Source organism: Ochlerotatus camptorhynchus, unplaced genomic scaffold, assembly GCF_037179485.1.
Source record: "Ochlerotatus camptorhynchus isolate MF236.1 unplaced genomic scaffold, CSIRO-AGI_Acam_v1.1 ptg000485l, whole genome shotgun sequence".
Taxonomy (NCBI): Eukaryota; Metazoa; Arthropoda; class Insecta; order Diptera; family Culicidae; genus Ochlerotatus; species Ochlerotatus camptorhynchus.
This window is the reverse complement of record NW_027040970.1, coordinates 76,781-95,622: the sequence shown is the minus strand read 5'-3', so window position 1 is coordinate 95,622 and position 18,842 is coordinate 76,781. Positions and strand designations below refer to the sequence as shown.

At 37.5% G+C, this 18,842-nt stretch overlaps 1 protein-coding gene across 5 annotated transcripts in view; it reads left to right on the top strand.

Moving 5' to 3' along the window:
• Window positions 1-18,842, top strand: part of LOC135712495 (netrin-B-like) — a 212,362-nt gene that overhangs the window by 187,112 nt on the left and 6,408 nt on the right. For all 5 annotated transcript variants that reach the window (XR_010518642.1, XM_065235443.1, XM_065235445.1 and 2 more), the window contains exons 4-5: window positions 7,875-8,024; window positions 8,213-8,308. Coding sequence is in view for 4 of the 5 variants with exons in the window: in XM_065235443.1 (XP_065091515.1) it covers window positions 7,875-8,024; window positions 8,213-8,308 (246 nt within the window). In the remaining variant the exon portion in view is untranslated. The remainder of the gene's footprint in view (window positions 1-7,874; window positions 8,025-8,212; window positions 8,309-18,842) is intronic.

The following is an 18,842-nucleotide window of genomic DNA, read 5'->3' as shown; positions in this document are numbered from 1 at the left end:
TCGTCGCGTAACAATCCCTTCCTCATTTAATCTCGCTTACTCACTAATTAAATAGCATCGTCAAGTTGGTTGTTCAGACACACTGTAGACAGTTTGTCTCCGCTCTACTCGCGCCTACGCGTCTAGGCAGTTATTCGCTCCCCAGTCAACTGCAGCGGTAACGCTGCTTGGTTGTATGTATAGGTAAAACCTACAACGCTACAACAGGAATCTTCCCACAATGTTTCAAGTGTCCTTATGCTGACGGGTGCTTTTCCAACGTTAATCCAGCATCGGCAACGGTATCAACAGCACCTGAGCTGTGGTGGTTTTTCTACGTCTGGTCGATTTACTGGTTGCTGTGGTTACACGCAACGGCTGCTTCAAACAGGAGGGAAATTCACTAGAATCGGATATTTCGTAGACAGATTTCACATCCACATCAGTTGAATGTAGACCAAATTGAAAAAGGAATATGATGTTCACTTATAATATCAAGTGAATGGTTCAAAGTCAAGTTCAGACAATGTGTTCAAACGTATCTAACGACTAAATTATGTTCGGAATAATATTCTGAATGAGGGTAAATTTTAACAGCTCGAAAGCTTTGAATAAGTAGTAGCTGTTGGATGCATGTCAGTGTGAGACACTTTTTCTTCTTGATTTTTTTTTCCGTCGATCTTGTTTTCCGTGCTGAGCACCAATGCTACAGACGCCCGGGAGGCAGCTCCCACACCTGGACTCTACCTATCGACCCAACAATTCATGAACCGGGGACCAACGGCTTTACTTCCCTTCCTCAGTTCATCCTGGCGGCGCCGACTGGGATTGAACCCAGGCCTGCTGGGGTGAGAGGTAATCACGCTTACCACTACACCACCGGCGCCGCTGTGTGAGACACTTGACAGTGTTTCCTGTTCGCTTAGATTCATTCAAGTGTACAAAATAGCTTTCCTTAGATAAACATGATTTGAAGTGTGTGCACGAAACGTGTGATACTTCTTCTAATGCCTCGTTGCCATGTCCGTTCCTCGTTTATGACCTACCTCATATTAAGTTATCCTGGCATGTTGTATCCATTACGCTGAGGTGTGGAATACAGGGTGTGAATTATATTATTTACACATAGAAAATGTTTGGCAAAAAAATTAATTTTGATCCGATATATTTAGAATTCACGGCGGTATCATTTGTTAAATTTCCACTTTATTAGTTTATTCAATATCACTGTGAGACAAACTGAAGTCTACAATATACAGTATGCAAAAAAAGTTTATCCACCCCCTACCAATTTACAGTTTTTTTTTGTTTTACTGGTGAAAATCAGTTTAATTTTATGAGTGTTCCTCCATGATTTATCAATTTATTTTTGTTTATCACATTGCCATTGAAAATACGGCGTTTATATCTTTTCTTGAGATTTCATGTGATAAATTATGAAAAATGGTGAAAAATTACGCAAAAAAAGTTTATCCACCCCCAAACGGATACTATGATTTAAGTGTGTTTTACAGAGTTTTAGTGTGTATTCTGCAACTTTATCGAATGTAAACATTGTGCTTATCTGTCATTTAGTGCTCTTGAAGCTTTCGTGCTCAAAATTTCAGTTTTGTGTTCACAATTGGAAGTTATTTGTTTCAAAATGCCCAAAAAAGACCAAATTTCGATCAGTATCCGAAATTTGATTATTGAACATCACAAAACTGACAAAAGCTACCGTGATATTGCTGATATTGTCCAGCTTGACAAAGATACGGTCGCTAGAATTGTGCAGATGTACAAAAAAGCGTGGTTCTATCTCGTCAGCTAAGCGATCGGGGCGTCCTTCAAAGACAACTGACCGAATTGACAGAGCTATCGTGAAGAAGGCGGAGCTGGACCGGGGACTATCAGCTCCGAAAATTGTGAAACATATTGAAAGCGAGTTTTCCATTCAACTGACATCACAATCCGTACGAAATCGTCTTCATAAGAAAAGTCTTAAGGGCAGAGTAGCTCTTAAGAAGCCATGGTTGTCCGCAATATATATCAAAAAAAGATTGAAGTGGGCCCAGGACCACATTTCATGGACCAAAATTTTATGGTATCTGATGGTATGGTCTGATGGTATCAATGGTGACCCAAATAGCATTACTTCCGTCTCGTCTGACCAGATTACCTTATTCCAGTCATCACTGGTCCATTAAATGTGGTCCTGGGCCCACTTCAATCTTTTTTTAATTTTTTTTACGGGCAACCATGGCTTCTTAAGAGCTACTTTGCCCTTAAAACTTTTCTTATGAAGACGATTTCATACGGATTGTGATGTCAGTTGAATGGAAAACTCGCTTTCAATCTGTTTCGCAATTTTCGGAGTTGATAGTCCCCGGTCCAGCTCCGCCTTCTTCACGATAGCTCTGTCAATTCGGTCAGTTGTCTTTGAAGGAATTTGATCGCTTAGCTGGTGAAATAGAACCACGCTTTTTTGTACATCTGCACAATTCTAGCGACCGTATCTTTGTCAAGCTGGACAATATCAGCAATATCACGGTAGCTTTTGTCAGTTTTGTGATGTTCAATAATCAAATTTCGGATACTGATCGAAATTTGGTCTTTTTTGGGCATTTTGAAACAAATAACTTCCAATTGTGAACACAAAACTGAAATTTTGAGCACGAAAGCTTCAAGAGCACTAAATGACAGATAAGCACAATGTTTACATTCAATAAAGTTGCAGAATACAAACTAAAACTCTGTAAAACACACTTAAATCACAGTATCCGTTTGGGGGTGGATAAACTTTTTTTGCGTAATTTTTCACCATTTTTCATAATTTATCACATGAAATCTCAAGAAAATATATAAACGCCGTATTTTCAATAGCAATGTGATAAATAAACATAAATTGATAAATCATGGAGGAACACTTATAAAATTAAACTGATTTTCACCAGAAAAACAAAAACAATTGTAAATTGATAGGGGAGTGGATAAACTTTTTTTGCATACTGTACTTATAACCCAGCACGTCGTGATTTTAAGGTACCACCCTCTTTATTATATGGGATATTATTACTGCCAAGCAGGGTTCTGCATTGCTTAAACAAAGAAAAGAAAATGAACTTTCCGCAGAATCTTTTCATTTGGAGCATTGTCGTTATCGTGTAAGTCAATATATTTATTGTTATCGAGTTGCGATGAACATTTCTCCTGTCAAACATGACTTGGCTATCGGTTGTTTCGTTCGTCAAGTTCATCAGTTCATTTAATTTGAAGCAAACACTTGTTTCAATTGACGTAATGAATGACTCAAAAACTGCTTGCTTCCTCCACCGGAGGATAATTCCACTTTAGTACAATCCTAAAAAAGGATTCCGCTGGAGTAGAATCATAACAGGACTTTCGCTGGAGAAGAATCCCCGCTGGAGAAGAATCCCAACTGGGATACCGCCGTAGGACAAAACCAATTGAGATTCCGTCAGATTGCATTGCTTATGTTTACATCTGTGCTGTTGCTAGCGCTACCCAACAAACAATTTTAGCTGCAGCTTAGCTTATACAGGCAAAAAATAGCTACATAAGGCAAACTTTGGCTGTATAAGTTAATCTGCAGCTAAAATTGTTTGTTGGGTAATGTACTAGAACTGTTCTAAAAAGTAGTCAGCATAATTTGAACAAAGCGTTAGCATCTACCAGCATGATTTTTCAGGAGCAACTCAATTTCGTGCTAGTTGCTTGAGCTGGTTGGGTTAGAGAACTAGCATAAGTGTAAACACTTCATATGAGATTTTTCAGTGGAGCGGGATATGGAACAATCCGCCACAGACTGACTGCTTAATACGAAACTTTTCTATAAGAGTTACAGAGTCGTTACAGAGGCGATTTTTGAAAAGCTTGCTAAGCAATTCACATAAAAATTAAGTGCTAATTATTACATGAAAGTTTTTAATCAGACAGAACCGAGCTCGTGCCGTACGGGTGGTAGTTTTGGAGATGCTGGTTCATGATTTGTGGTCAGGTTCAATAAGTCAGTTTTATATGAATATATGAATATATTTTTTTTTTTGTTTTTTTATTGCTTTATTAGAGAGATTTTCAGCCTTGGGCTGGTATATGAATATATGCCAAACGTCAAGTATTGTAACTCTCGCTCGCCGTACTACAAACGGCTGTTCAATTTTGCGAGTCGTATTTATCGAAATTACAATCGTTTTCTCTATAATCGACACGTGAGACGCACTGAAGCGAACCTTCGCACGAATCCGAAAAGTTTTTGGTCGTTTGTCAACTCCAAATGGAAGGAATCCGGGTTGCCTTGTTCCATGTTTGAAAGAGAAAAAGGCGACTTGTTTGCTTGTCATTTCCGGCAAGTGTTCCACGATTTCTCCGCTTCGCCGGCACAAGTGCTGGATGCTACTGTTGGGATGCCACGTGATGTGTTTAGTTTCGATACTCCACGCATTTCAGAAGTCATGGTGATAGCCGCAACACGCAAACTTAAGCTCTCGTTCACCGCCGGACCTGACGGCATTCCGTCATCAGTTCTAAAACGTTGTGTAGCCAATCTCTGCCTTCTACTTGCGAGGCTATTCAATCTTTCGGCACAGCAATGTGAGTTCCCCTGCCGCTGGAAACTGTCTTATCTGTTTCCAATCTACAAAAAAAGGAGATAAACGGAATGTCACAAATTATCGTGGAATCACCTCCCTGTGTGCCTGCTCAAAACTGTTCGAGATTATCATAAATGATGCTCTGTTCGCGTGTTGCAAAAATTATATCGATACAGAACAACACGGCTTTTACCCGTGGCAAGTCGATGCTGCGCATATGGATCTAAAGTGGACTCTACACGACTGTTTGTATTGACAATAATCATATTGTCAATGCATTTTATATTGACGTCAATACATCGGTATTGACAATATATCTGTATTCACATCATCATTATTATTGTCAATACTTTTAAGTATTGACAATATTTCTTACCGATTGGGGTTCGCTTAAAAGCTGCATTTGACACGGTAGACCATAATATCTTGCTGGCCAAGCTGGAGATACTTGACATCTCGTCAACGGCTGTGGATTGGTTCAGATCTTACTTGGTGAATCGCTATGTACGGGTTAAGATTGGCGCGTCGGAATCGGATGTTTTCTCGGGAGTTGCGCAAGGCAGTAACCTAGGACCGCTAATGTTTTCGATCTTTTTAAATGACGTTGCCTTTCTGATACCATCAGGATGCCGCGTTTTCTATGCAGATGATACAAAAATCTACAAAATTATTAAAAGTCTCTCGGACTGTTGGGATCTTTAGAATATGTTAGGTATTTTTGCTGACTTTTGGTCAAAAAATTTGATGAGTCTAAGCATCGAAAAATGTAACATTATTTCCTATCACCGTAAAATCGAACCAATCATGTTTGACTATTTTCTCTACGGACGCTGTCTTGCTCGTGTAGAGCACATAAAGGATCTCGCCGTTACCTTGGACTGCAGACTCACTTTTAGAATCCACTACAATGACATCATCTCCAGACCGAATCGACAATTCGGCTTTATTTTCAAAATAGCCGACGAATTCCGTGACCCGCTATGCCTCAGGTCACTTTACTGCTCGCTTATGGGATCCTTATTGGAGTCAAGATTAGTTGTTTGGTGCCCTTTCCATGCTAGCTGGATCACTAGAATTGAATCCGTTTAACGCAAGTTTGTGAGATATGCTCTTCGTTTCCTCAACTGGCGTGACCCAACGAACTTGCCTCCATACGAGGAGCGTTGCCGTCTCCTGGGAATCGAACCATTAGAGTTGAGACGGACTGTCGCTCAAGCTATGTTCGCTGGAAAACTTCTTACGGGAGACACTGACTGTCCAACACTGCTGGCTCAACTAAATAGGTATGCCCCTGAGAGGCCTCTTCGTCAACGTGACTTTCTGTTTTTGGAACCACGGCGCCGAAATTATACACAACACGAGACAATTCGAGCAATCAGCAGGCAATTCAACAACTTCTTTTATATGTTCAACTTCAATGTATCAGCTGACGTGTTTCGTCATCGGTTACTTGGCCTTTTCCGTACCGTTGACCGTAACTATTTAGTTAAAGTTTTATTCATTTAGACAATAAATGTCATTTGAATTTTTCAATATACAAATAAACAAATAAACAAATATGAAACAGCCTCATGAGAGTCTGAATTATTGAGAGGTAAACGAGTCACTTGGGGCCTCCCTTAGCTCAGTCGGTAAAGGCGCAGCTACAAAGCAAGACCATGCTGGAGGTGGCTGGGTTCGATTCCCGGTCTGGTCTAGGAATTTTTCGGGTTGGAAAATTTCTCGACTTCCCTGGGCATAGAAGTATGATTGGACTTGCCACACAATTATACTAATGCAAAAATGGTACAGGCATCGAAAGCTCTCAATTAATAACTGTGGAAGTGCATCTAGAACACTAATTTGAGAGCACACAATAAGCTAATATGCGATATGCAATAAGCTTGAAATGCGAAGAAGAAGAAAGACGAGTCACACAGCCGAGCACTCAGTCAGTACGTTTATTATTCCGTGATGGTACCCAATACTTGTTTTGAATGACTGAAGGTACATTTTCTATGGAAAAATGCCTCAATTGCATGCTGTGTGAGCGAAAGCAAGCGGTATGAATCGCCTGTTCGTGAGTGACTGGATGTTTTTGTTGACTCTTTCATTGCCTCGTCCTTTACCGTTTGGTACAAACGGGCTGCACAGAGCACTGGATTCAATAGTGCAGTGCTTTCACACTCAACCTAAGCAGTCAATAATTTTACGCTCTGTATACAATATATCAAGTGCCCAGGATCACGTTAGACACATCCGGAGATGTTCCGGGTACCTCAAAGAAAGTGGTCAGTTTTTGGCTCGGACCAAACCCACCTCAAATCACATGTTAATTCAAAAGGGTCAGATCTCACTATAGGGGGATAGAATCAGGATTTTATGAACGAAAATGAATCAAATTTAGTAAGGTTAACATTGGTTTAGAAGCTGATGCGTATGGTTTGAGCGTTTATTTTCAACTATCTGACCAATTCCACGTATCGCGTCATGCAGATTGTTGGCCCTTGATTACTATTTTCGTTTGAAACTCATAATATTCTTTATAATAGAGCATTATGTACACCAATTGAAAGTTAACAGTTTCAATCAACATAAATGTCACCCATTGTTGTGTGTGCAAATAATATCGCGCACACCCTTTACACCGTTTCTTTGCTCTACATCTCTGTCTCCCTGTCCGGGAGTGTGCAAGAGATATACCAACAACGGACACGCAAAACGTTTGCGAATAACAAAATCTGCCTGGTTTTCCAGTTTTGCTACTACCCATACGACCTGCAGCAGGTTAGTTGTTTTAAGGTGGGTGTCAAGAACACGCACCGACATGCAGGGTGGTTCTTGGGTAATAATTTTTATCTACTGCCACGAGAACGTTGCCGCAAACGAGAACCCCCACGTATACTCATGCTCATTGTTCGACACTAATGAGAGCTTTAAATTACACAAATGTGACGCGAGTCGCTGGCGTGCTTTTATGGCGTTTCGTGTTACACAGCTATTTTTCTCACCAGGACTGGCACGTCCGCTTTTACTATTTTCCGTCGGTGCCGCTATGAGCGACGAATGAGACAGAATGATGAAGACTGTTTTAATTAAAGGAAATTGGAGCACTTCCTTGCAGCACATAATGGGTGGAAAGGGAAAGCAGTTAAGCCTTTGAAGCGGAAACAACACTCGAAAACTGTTGCATTCCGTAATTGTTTGTGGGCACTGGAATAAGCATCATAAAGAAGCTAGTAAAGCATTGAAATCAATATACTACTCACACATGACGCTCAGTTTTGAAATCTAATGTTATTCCTCTTTCTCTCTATCGTCTTCCAGCTTGCGACTGCCACCCGATTGGATCGTCCGGGAAAAATTGCAACCACACTTCCGGTCAGTGCACTTGCAAGGAAGGCGTGACAGGACTAACCTGTAACCGATGCGCCCGAGGCTACCAGCAAAGCCGATCTCATATTGCACCGTGCATCAGTAAGTACAGTTACGCCATACCAACAACATCACCACCATATTCCATGATGCATCACTGAGAGTTCAATGACCTCATCATTCAAGCCGTCCGTCGTTGGAGGGTGCTGTAAAATGATTTCGCAAAATGCATGATACCAATCATAATTTTCCGCTCATCCCCTCTCTTTCTCTTTCACTTTCGTCCACAGAGATCCCCCGAGTGACGATGGTCAACCATCAGGCACAGAACACCGCGCCGGACTCCTATCAGTACGATCCAGACGCGAGTGAAAGTACCAAAGAAAGTGAGTAATTAATTGCCCTGTTTTTGCTACCATCTATCAAACCTTCCATCCATACGTCCTGCTGACTTTAGCGGTTCCGTCGGAGCTAAAAATCCCATAGATTACTACTGGAAATGCCAATCCCTCTCGTTCGTCACCTTGGGTTTCAGCTGTTTGCGGTTTTTCGTTGACGGAGGAGAAACGAATCACGTAGCGTTTGTCGTGATAACTCACGTTCTGTGCCATGGTGGGATTTTCACTTCATCCGGAAGGTTTGGGCTCGTCAGAACCATTAAGTCTCTCTTGAGATTCGTTTTTCGAATACAGACGCATACTTTCACGAGTGTGGGAGCGAAAAGAACAAAGTAGGTATGGTTGTCCATCAATCATTCTTCCGATCGGTGGGCGAAGTGTCAAGAAGTTTGACAAAAAAAAAGAGAAAAAAAAATGCTTTGTCAGGAATTGATGCTTTTAGCAATAATGGATTTTATTGTGACGAAGGTAGACATCGCTGTGCTGCGTGCCATCGTGAGTTATCGAATGAATTTTAGAGAATTTTTGATTGCGTTAATGTTATGTTGGAAGAATTATTGGTAGTAAATGTTTTTTTTTTATTCGTTCAAAAAGATAGCAAACAGAGTATTGTTAGTTACCAAGACATTGAATGGGGCTTTGACTAAATTTGTGATACTATAAGTAAACAAAATGAAGGGCTCTAGACACAAATGGAAAGTAACCGTTAAATAGGAACATATTTAGTTATGAACTTTGGTAGCGTAAAACGGGGTAACATTAATAGTTTTTTGAAATATTTTCTAAATAATTTTTACAGCAATGAATGTTTTTCAATTTTTTTTATTTAAAAAAAATCACTGAAGATCCAAGAGTCAATTCGTTAGTAAAATGTAAATGGAAATTATAGCATTTGCACTATTTTTTTAGTTTTGTGACCGAACTTCAGTTTTTTGATTTGGAGTTACTTTGATAATTCTCGATGAATGTAGAAAAAAATGGGTGAAACTCAAACAATTTAGTTCTATTAAATATGAAATACAATCAGAAAAAATCATAAGCAATAAGAACACAACATTGAATGTGTGATGGCAATATTTCAAAAATACATTTCATAAGTGATGGTTTGAGTGCTTTTAAAAATAGGCGAAAAACACGAAAATTGTTTTTAAATATTTTTGTAAAATATGTAGCACATATTACATAAAAACTACATACGATATCAACGGAAATATCCTAAGCTACAATATGTAACAAATATTTCTAATTTGGACGAAGCGCAGCGAGTAAATTTAATCTTTACATTATACTATCAAAGTTACCCACATTATCAAAGATACCCCGTTTTACGGTACTGCATTTCTGATGTGTCAGGTTATATATTTAAAATATATGGGGATCATCATGTCTATGATTTTGGATAAATTGATACAATTAAGCACTGTCCGTATTTTTTGACGGATATTTAATAATTAAAGAGAATCTTATGTAACATTGAAACTCGTCGTGGGGCGGACATAACATGTTCACAAGGCGGATTTAACCAAATCTTGAATCCATCTACTGTCAATGACAACCCGTTGCAGTATTAACTCTTTGGTCATTTTAAACGGATTTCTGATGTTTTTATCGTGTTGGAAACTATATTCGTCTCCCTTTGTTATGATTTATTGGTCATGTCCAGTGTTCGGAAAAAACATTCTCAAACCTCATTCAATGAGCCCTCATGCATGAGATTCTCATGCATTTTCATGCACTCAATTTTCAAAAAATCATTCCAGTGAAACTTATAAAACCTTTCAAATGTCAATTGATAGCGCTATGCATGATTCGCTAGTTTTCCACGAGGTTTTCCATCCACTGATACAATGGATAACGGCACACATGAACCCGTAATATCATAGCAAATTAAACGAGGCAAAACTCAGAGGCGAATAATCCCAATCGTGAGATTAGTGTTTTTTTTTTTATTTTCCGAACACTGATCATGTAACATAGTAACGGGTACGATTGATATTTCAATATTTTTTTTATTATTACGCCAAATCTTAAGATGGGGAGTCGAGTTTCGAGTGCCTTTGGATACGGTTGTGTTTTAAGTTTGTTCTCTGTTTTGTGCGTGCATTCGCTTTCATAGCTTTCGGCTGCATTTGCCGGATTAGCGCTGGCACTCTGCCTACCGGACGGTTATACGTGTGTGAGTGGTGGTTTTCTCGCTTTCCGAGAAAGAAAACATGATTTATCATGTTTGCAAAATTGCAAGCATCAGAAGATTTGGCGCTATCTGCGTGGTTTGATTTTTCTCCCGAACCAGAAATTTGTGGCATCGCGAGTGAAAATTTTAATTTCAGATTATTACGCGGTGATGAGAACGGCGCTGATCTATTGTTAGGGTTTTGCAATGTGCATTGCTTTTGTGCACGGAGTGACTTGAAAAAGAAAAGTGATATTTGGTTGTTGTGTGGTTGGAGTCGCTGGAGGAGGAATAGATTAGGGATAACTAGAGAAAAATATGCGTGAAAGCATCGGGAATGCGCTCCCGGGTGAAGTGATTTGGTGAGTACGTTCCAGTTGAAGATTGTTGACAAGTGTATTTGTGGTGATGCAAATTATGGTTTAGATGACGCATGGCTTCAAACATTTTGTGTATCCAAATAAAACATATTACATACTACACACGCACAGGGCATCGTCTGCTGACCACGGGTATATCGCGGAAGTCCCAGGTACCCGGTTCAAGCTTTAGTTGGCGGCGGTGGCTCTTTTTGATCTTCTACCCCCTGAGTAGTTAGTGTGAATAAGGGCGTCTATGTGATGTTTTGATGTACCTGTTGTGGATATCTAGTGCATCCTGTTCCCTTAACTTGTTGAGGACACCCTGTCTTGCCTCAAAAGCTACCCTTTCTGAAGTACTAGTCTTCACAACATAAAGGGCACCATTACGGAGCATGAGATTTGATCAAATTATTCGCAGTTCTACTTGTCCAACGCCCCCGGCTGGGTGAGGGATAGAGGATGACACACACACACATTACGCCGAATCTTAAAATGTATAGGTCAACATTAGAGCCACTTACTCTGCATAGGACCAATCGATTATTAATCAGGTCCTGATCATTTCCTCATAATTATGAACTAATTTGGAAGCGATTTCATACTGCACTGGCCCTTTGAAGTTTATAACGGAATTGATATGGGCAACATGAACTTTTTATATCGGCCTGGCTTTTCGCCACGGGTAAGCTTGCTATCTGTACTTGTAGGGAATATTATCAGCTACAAGTTTGATGCAGACCACATTTTAATTTAACTTCAGTTAAATTTCATACGTACTTTTATGTAGGAACATCAAGAAAAAATATAAATATAAATAAAATATAAAAAAGTAATTCTTCTTGCATCCTATTAACAATGGAAATGTTTCCTTTTACATAGCTGGAAATGTTTTTTTTTGTTTTTAATAGAAATATTTTAGAACGAACATATTTCCATTCATACCATAATATTTCAGTCATTCCATAGCAAAACCGATATAGTGGTTCTCGGAAATTCTAGTCTAGGATCAGAAATTGAAATAAGTAAGTAATGTTGGTTACATTCGATATGTATCCATGGAGACGCATGGTAACCTAGTCGTATTATAGTAATGAGCGAAATTATGCTATGAGATAACTATGAAAAAAGTGGTTACCACTCAGGTTTATGTTGTGTGGCAAATATGTTTGCTACCTGTAGAAGACGGTGCTGCTCATTGTGCGATAGAGCGCAAATATTTGCAACAAAGTATTTTTTTAAGACTTAAAGAGGTGGGTGCATCGTTATTTTACGCAAATTTATATTATAAATGGGCAGGTTGAGGTGCGACTACTTAGCTTAAATTTTAGAAACTTCCCTTCAAAATTAATGTATGGACCCAATATTAGGAACACTTAGGCCAACAATAGAGACATTAACCAAATATTATAAATTAACAATATTGTTTACTTCCATAATTCCCATATGTTTCTGAAAAGACGCATAGGTAATACCATAGAGGTAACTCTAAGACCAGAAGGTCCCGAAGAAACGTGCTCGACTTTTTGGCTCAACTCTGGTACCCTCTCCGGTCCCAACCTTATCGATGTACCTCTCGAAACATAGGAAAATCCACGAATTCCTCTTTTTATCTGACAGACTTTCATAGCGAATCAAAACAAACATAGTGTAGTACTAGAAGTTCGACAAAAATGGGGTACGCTAATCGATTTGCTTGGAACCAATAGGATAGTCAAGTAGTGAGCCAATTTAAAATCGTTAGTTTTCACCGGTTTGTAATACCCTCTCCCGGTGAGAAAGGTGACTAAAAACATTCGTGGCCTTATTATTTAAGCGTGTAATCAATTCATATGATTAGTCATATAAAAGGTGTGGCAAACAGTATTAGCTTTCTCATGCATGTTACACGTCTATCCTGATGTCATGACATTGTACTACGTTCAGACTATAGTTAGTTTTAATAACGTAATAACGTAATATAATGTGATATCAAAAGAATCTAAATAACGTGATATCTGAAATAGTTTGAATGTACTATTAGCTTAGAGGTGAACCAAACAAATAGAAGAAAATGCAGATTATATCTGCCATCCCTCTTTACATATCACATTGGCAATTGACAGGAAGAAAACTTTCAACACACTAAGAATCGTTAACCTAAATTTGGGTAATAGATTAACAAACACGGTAAGAAAAAACACTCAATAGTAAGTTAAAAAAAAACTCAAAAACTTAAAAAATAAAATAAAAAAGAATTCGATTGTCAGTTAAAAGTCCTCAGCCGTCATATTTTCACAGTTGATAACTTTTAACTTATTTTTGGATGACAATCATAGAAACCTGCGCTGCCTTTGATGCTGACATTTTTGTATGCTGCCTTCGTTCGTGCTCCATTATTGCATTCGATTGATCGTAATGTAATTTTCACTCAATCGATTATTTATCAGGATTACTCAAAATTTAGTTTTCATCATCAATTTAATTTTACCTAGCCCCATGGAAGCCACATGATGAGTGTAAGTGAACTCAATTGTTGCAATAACCCCAAGTAACACATAAAACATCTTTTGAAAAAGAATTAGAATGGATTGTTGTATAAATGTATTATAAGAGATGCAGAAAACATCCTACGTTATATATGAGGTTTAAAGATGTTTTCTTCATACTTCTTCGATTCAACATTTTCCAAAATAGTTTTCTTTTGCTTTTATCTTAAAATGTTATTTGAACGTGCATCTTACTGTTTTAATACCACTTTTAAATTTGTCGTATACAAAATCAATCCAGATTGACGTAAACATTGACGGTGCCATTGAGCCGGACTGTCTCTTCATGCCGTGATTGACAGTTTCTTATGAGGTATTCGGAGGTTTGTTATAAAGAAAGTTGAAAATACTTTTTTATGACATCTCATAAATTAATACAACTGAAAATGTGCAGGCTGTCTTATAAGGAGTTGAAAATACGTTTAAATAACATTCTGGCAATTAGATGTACGCTTTGCTACTAACAAAACGTCTTCATGACGGATCAAAAGCTTGTTGAACGAGAAAATAATTTTCATGCCATTGGCAAGAACATGATAGATACTTATAACAAACCTTTCATCAAGCGGTGTTGGTCTAGTTAGGTAGAAACAAGTCTACCACGCCAAGGACCAGTGATCGAATCCCATGCTCAAGATTTTTTTATTGTTTTTTTTTTGTCGCTGGTTTTTATGATGTTTCCAAAATACATGTTATAAGACCAGTATTTAGTTGTATAAGCTCCGCGTCTTGCGCTTTTTAGGTTGTATAAATGTATTAAATGATGTATATTAAAGTATTAGTGATTCTTTGCGTTAGTCATTACAAAGTATTTTCAACTTCTTTACGACAAGCCGTGTTGCTTGGGACTTTAAAGTACCCATTATTGGGAAAAAAAATACCAATTTTAAAGAAAAGTGGCTTAACCCATTTATTTATTTATTCGTCGTCAATCAAATGTAGACCAGTTTAATTAACAAAAACACTTAACATCTATTTTAATTTTCAATCTCTGACTTACCTCGAAAAGAAACATTTTTTAAGAGCATTTTTGTTCATTGTCAAATCAATTTTTTCGTAATGTTCATTATAACAAGGCATCATTCTATTTAAAGGCGCGTTCCTGGCATAGTTTGGTCCTTGGTTGTTAATATAAAACATATTTCTGTTTCTTAAGAAACGAGTGGGAGCATAAAAAATTGGATTTTCTAAAATCTCTGTGGCATTCAATCTTTGTGCTACGACATCGTTTATAAAAGCTATCATTGCAAACTGCCTTCGCTTTTCAAGGGCATCCAAATTGATCAACATACATCGAGACTCATAAGATGGTAAGGGTAAACTTGTCCAGCCTAACTTTCTTAGAGAAAATAATAGAAACTTGTTTTGAACCGATTCAATGCGGTTTATATGAGTATCTTGATATGGAGCCCAGACTATACTACACTACTCAATGAGGGGCCTAACATATGCAACGTATAATGTTTTGATTGTGTATGGATCATTGAAATGAAAGCTAACCCTTTTAATAAACCCTAGCATGTTGCATGCCCTGTAGATAATGTTATTATAATGTTCAACAAAGCTTAATTTTGAATCTAGTATAACCCCTAAATCTCTTACTTGATTGCACCTTTCTACTCTGTTTTGTCCTATTGTTACATGTTCTTGTCTAATAATTTTCTTTCTTGTAAATGAAATGGAATTACATTGAGCACCAAGTGTAAAAGTTATCAATTTCTTGCTGAAATACTACAAGATCAGACGTTTCACGGATTTCCAGGAAAATTTTCATGTCGTTTGCATATATTGAGAAATTCAGGATATTCAATTTGTGCTCTACATCATTAACAAATAGAATAAACAGTAATGGTCCAAGATGGGAACCTTGTGGCACACCAGATGTTACATTGACTACTGACGATAAATTTCCTTCACTTCACTGACTGAATCCACATTAATAAATGCTGACTAAAACCTAACTAAGATAATTTGAATAGCAAAAGAGGGATATCAACTCTATCAAACGCTTTACTGAAGTCAGTATATAGTGCCTCAACATAATGTAATGGATAAGGGCATTGCGTTAATAGAAAATGTTACAAAATTCAACAGATTAGTAGTCGTTGAACGTCCTTTAACAAAACCATGCTCTTTGCCTGTAATTAAATGTTTAAATACCATTTTTTTAAGCAATAATGAGTATCTGTTACCCATTAATGGGTAACAGTAACTCATTAATGGGTAACATATACTCATAAATGGGTAAAAAACTAATAATACTAGTTAAGCCACTTTTCTTCAAATGGACCTTTTTTACTTATTAATGGGTACTTTCAAGTTAGCGTGTTGAGTAACTCGTTGCCCAGCAACATGTGCAAAGGCATACACGCCAAATGTAAGCAATGCATTTAAACGTCGGTTGTTCCCGAATTGCAACATGCCCACTCAAACTAACTACATCATCTGATAGAGCAAATTATCTCTCAGACGCTGGTGTCAGTTTAAAGTCATTGTTTACATTTGGTAAATAGGTCTTTTTTACATGACTCTCTAGTTACTTGCTCTCACATTTCGTGAAAAAAAACGCTTCTTATATGCCTTAAGACTGGTCGATTTCCCAAGTCTTGACAGACGAGTAGTGAAGACACAGGCCTAATAATCGCAACGTTCATGGATCAAACCCAGTCTGTTTCCTTTTTTAATTTTTTTTTTTGAACATCATTCATTCCTTCCAACCATCAAGTAATTTCTACCCATTCAAGCGCTTTGTTTCAAATACTTAAAATTTATTATATGATTTGAGTTAGTAGCTATACTGAAGATCCGAGAAATGTCGCCCCTTCATTGGTAGGAAAATCATTTTTGCAGTATGGATAATATCAGAAAATCCAAGATTTAAGACTAAACATGCTTTCACAGAAGGAAACAAATTAACGAGTTTTTACCTTATCATCATAGTAACGTACTCGTGCAATTTTTGTGCATCTAAATCTGCTCATAAAAACAATAATGAATAAAAACTGAAAATTTTCACGCATTTCCAAATGGTCATTCCTATACAATTTTATTAAATTTATACCTCAGAAAATCCCGGTGGCGCTTAAGATATAAACTTAATTTTGGGTATTTTTTTTCTTACCGTGCGAGTAAAATTTTACTCAACTGTGAGTTGTTTTTGATAGCCTTGTTATGCTCAATTTTTAATGTACTACCCAACTAACAATGTTCGCAATGTAAACGCTTTACTCATTTCATTTATACAGCCTCAAGCTGTAATAAAATGTTATACGATATGTGGAAACCTTTACTCAACCCCCATACAAGCAAATCTGGCGAATTTAATCAGCTACTCATGGCTGTTGGGACAGCAGCGATAAGCTCTTATTGCATATCCATTTACACTTCTATACAGTTGTTATTCTGCTGTTTAGTTGTGTGTGAACTTCAAAGGCGCTTAGTCAACCTTTACCCGATTTTCCAATAATCACTACACAGTTTTCGCTTGACGCGAGGTTAAGTATAGTTTACGTTTTTTTTTGGTGGACGAATTAACAAGTTTATTTTACTGTGAATTAAATTAATCTAAATTAGTTATAAGCACACCACCAAATGATTTACACTGTACCTGAACCTGGAATCAAACTCGATACGACCGCATTGGTGAACCTTGATACTACCAACTTCGCTACGCCAACACTTTGAATTGATGTTTACATGCCCTTCACAGCAAAAAAATAATTTTGATAACACATCAAAGTGTCAAACATATGGTGTAATATTACTTGCCAAAAAGGACAAAATTATCATTAATACAGTGCATGAACTGACATTATGCTGCTTTTACTGCATTTGTTTATTGTTGTGGCCATAAAAATTACATGAGATTTTCGACATGATTGAAGTGCATTCTCTTGGATGTAATATTAAATTTTTTTTCGTGTCAAATCATATGGTGTAATATTACTTGCCAAAAAGGACAAAATTATCATTAATACAGTGCATGAACTGACATTATGCTGCTTTTACTGCATTTGTTTATTGTTGTGGCCATAAAAATTACATGAGATTTTCGACATGATTGAAGTGCATTCTCTTGGATGTAATATTAAATTTTTTTTTGTGTTCTACAACAAGATCGCTGAGTAGAGGCTTTATGATAGTGCACATAAATCACCTTTCTCGACTAGTTAATTCAGCTTTGTAAAGGAGCAAAACAAAAGCTGTAAAACTGCACACGTCTAAAAATAAACCTAGTTGACTGTAAAATAGCTTCTTAGGTAGCGCTAACACAGTTTATTAGTTGAGTACAGGTTGTTTAGTTTTTCGAAAAAGCACTTTTGATGCTTATGTTATTCAGCAAGAGTGGTTGGTTGTGTAGAAGCCATCAATAAGTAATATATTCGCTTTGTTTTGCAGCTAAAAGTTGACAGTTGATTAATATTTGCATAAAAGTGACATTAGAGTTTATTGGCTGATGTTATTTAGTCCGACTGACAAATTGAATAATGGTTGTGAAAAAGTTGAGTAAATGCTTTCCAAAACTATTTGGCTAGCTTCTTTTTGTAGCTGTATCTGCAGCTTTGTTTCAGCTCCTGTACAGCACAATGCTGGAAAAGTTAGCTTATAAAGCTCAAAATGTTAGTTGGGTAGACACCTTTCACGTCACTAGAGCCGCCAATGTAGGGAAAAATCGCATCTTGGGGATAAAAGAGTGAACCATATTGTTAAATTCATAATATTTGCATTAACTCTAAAATCTTCTGGAATTCAACAAGATTCAAACCCTGATCATCTGCATAACTGTCTTTACTGCTATCCACTCAACCATCTGAACCTGTTCGAGAGAGACGAACAAAGGCCCAACAGTTAACACGATCGTTAGGTTTTATGCAGTGCAATGAGTGAAAAAAATAAAAAAAATATGTGGAATAGCTGAGCGCATCCAGCCACTCACACAGATTTGCATGGCATGTATTATTTCATAATAAGCTTTGTTGAGCACGTTGGGCAAAATTGATTTTTAAATCGCAATATTTTTTTTTTTTTATTATTATTATAGTCACTTTAACACTCTTGGGTCATTCGTGACATGTCCAGGGGTGAGATTTGAACTCGTGACTTTGGCGTGAGAGGAATGGATGTTAACCATTACGCCGGGGTCGCCCCCAAATCGCAATATTTGGAGTATTGATTTTTCTCAACATTTTCTACTTTTGGGCGGTGGAACACCCAATTGTCGTTGTTTGATTTTTAAATGGGTCATACTTTATCCATTGGTGTAGCTAGCTTCAGAATGTAAGGGTGGTGGGGGAAGGTCAATATCACTTATTGCTAGACACAATTTCTTTACCCTCCTTCTTTTATTTTCACGGATATTAACATCACACAATTATTGTCACCTCACTAGTTACGTCACTTCACTTGCCGCACAGAGTAGGAGTGACATGCAACGATTTTTTCTGAGTATATAATTTTTTATT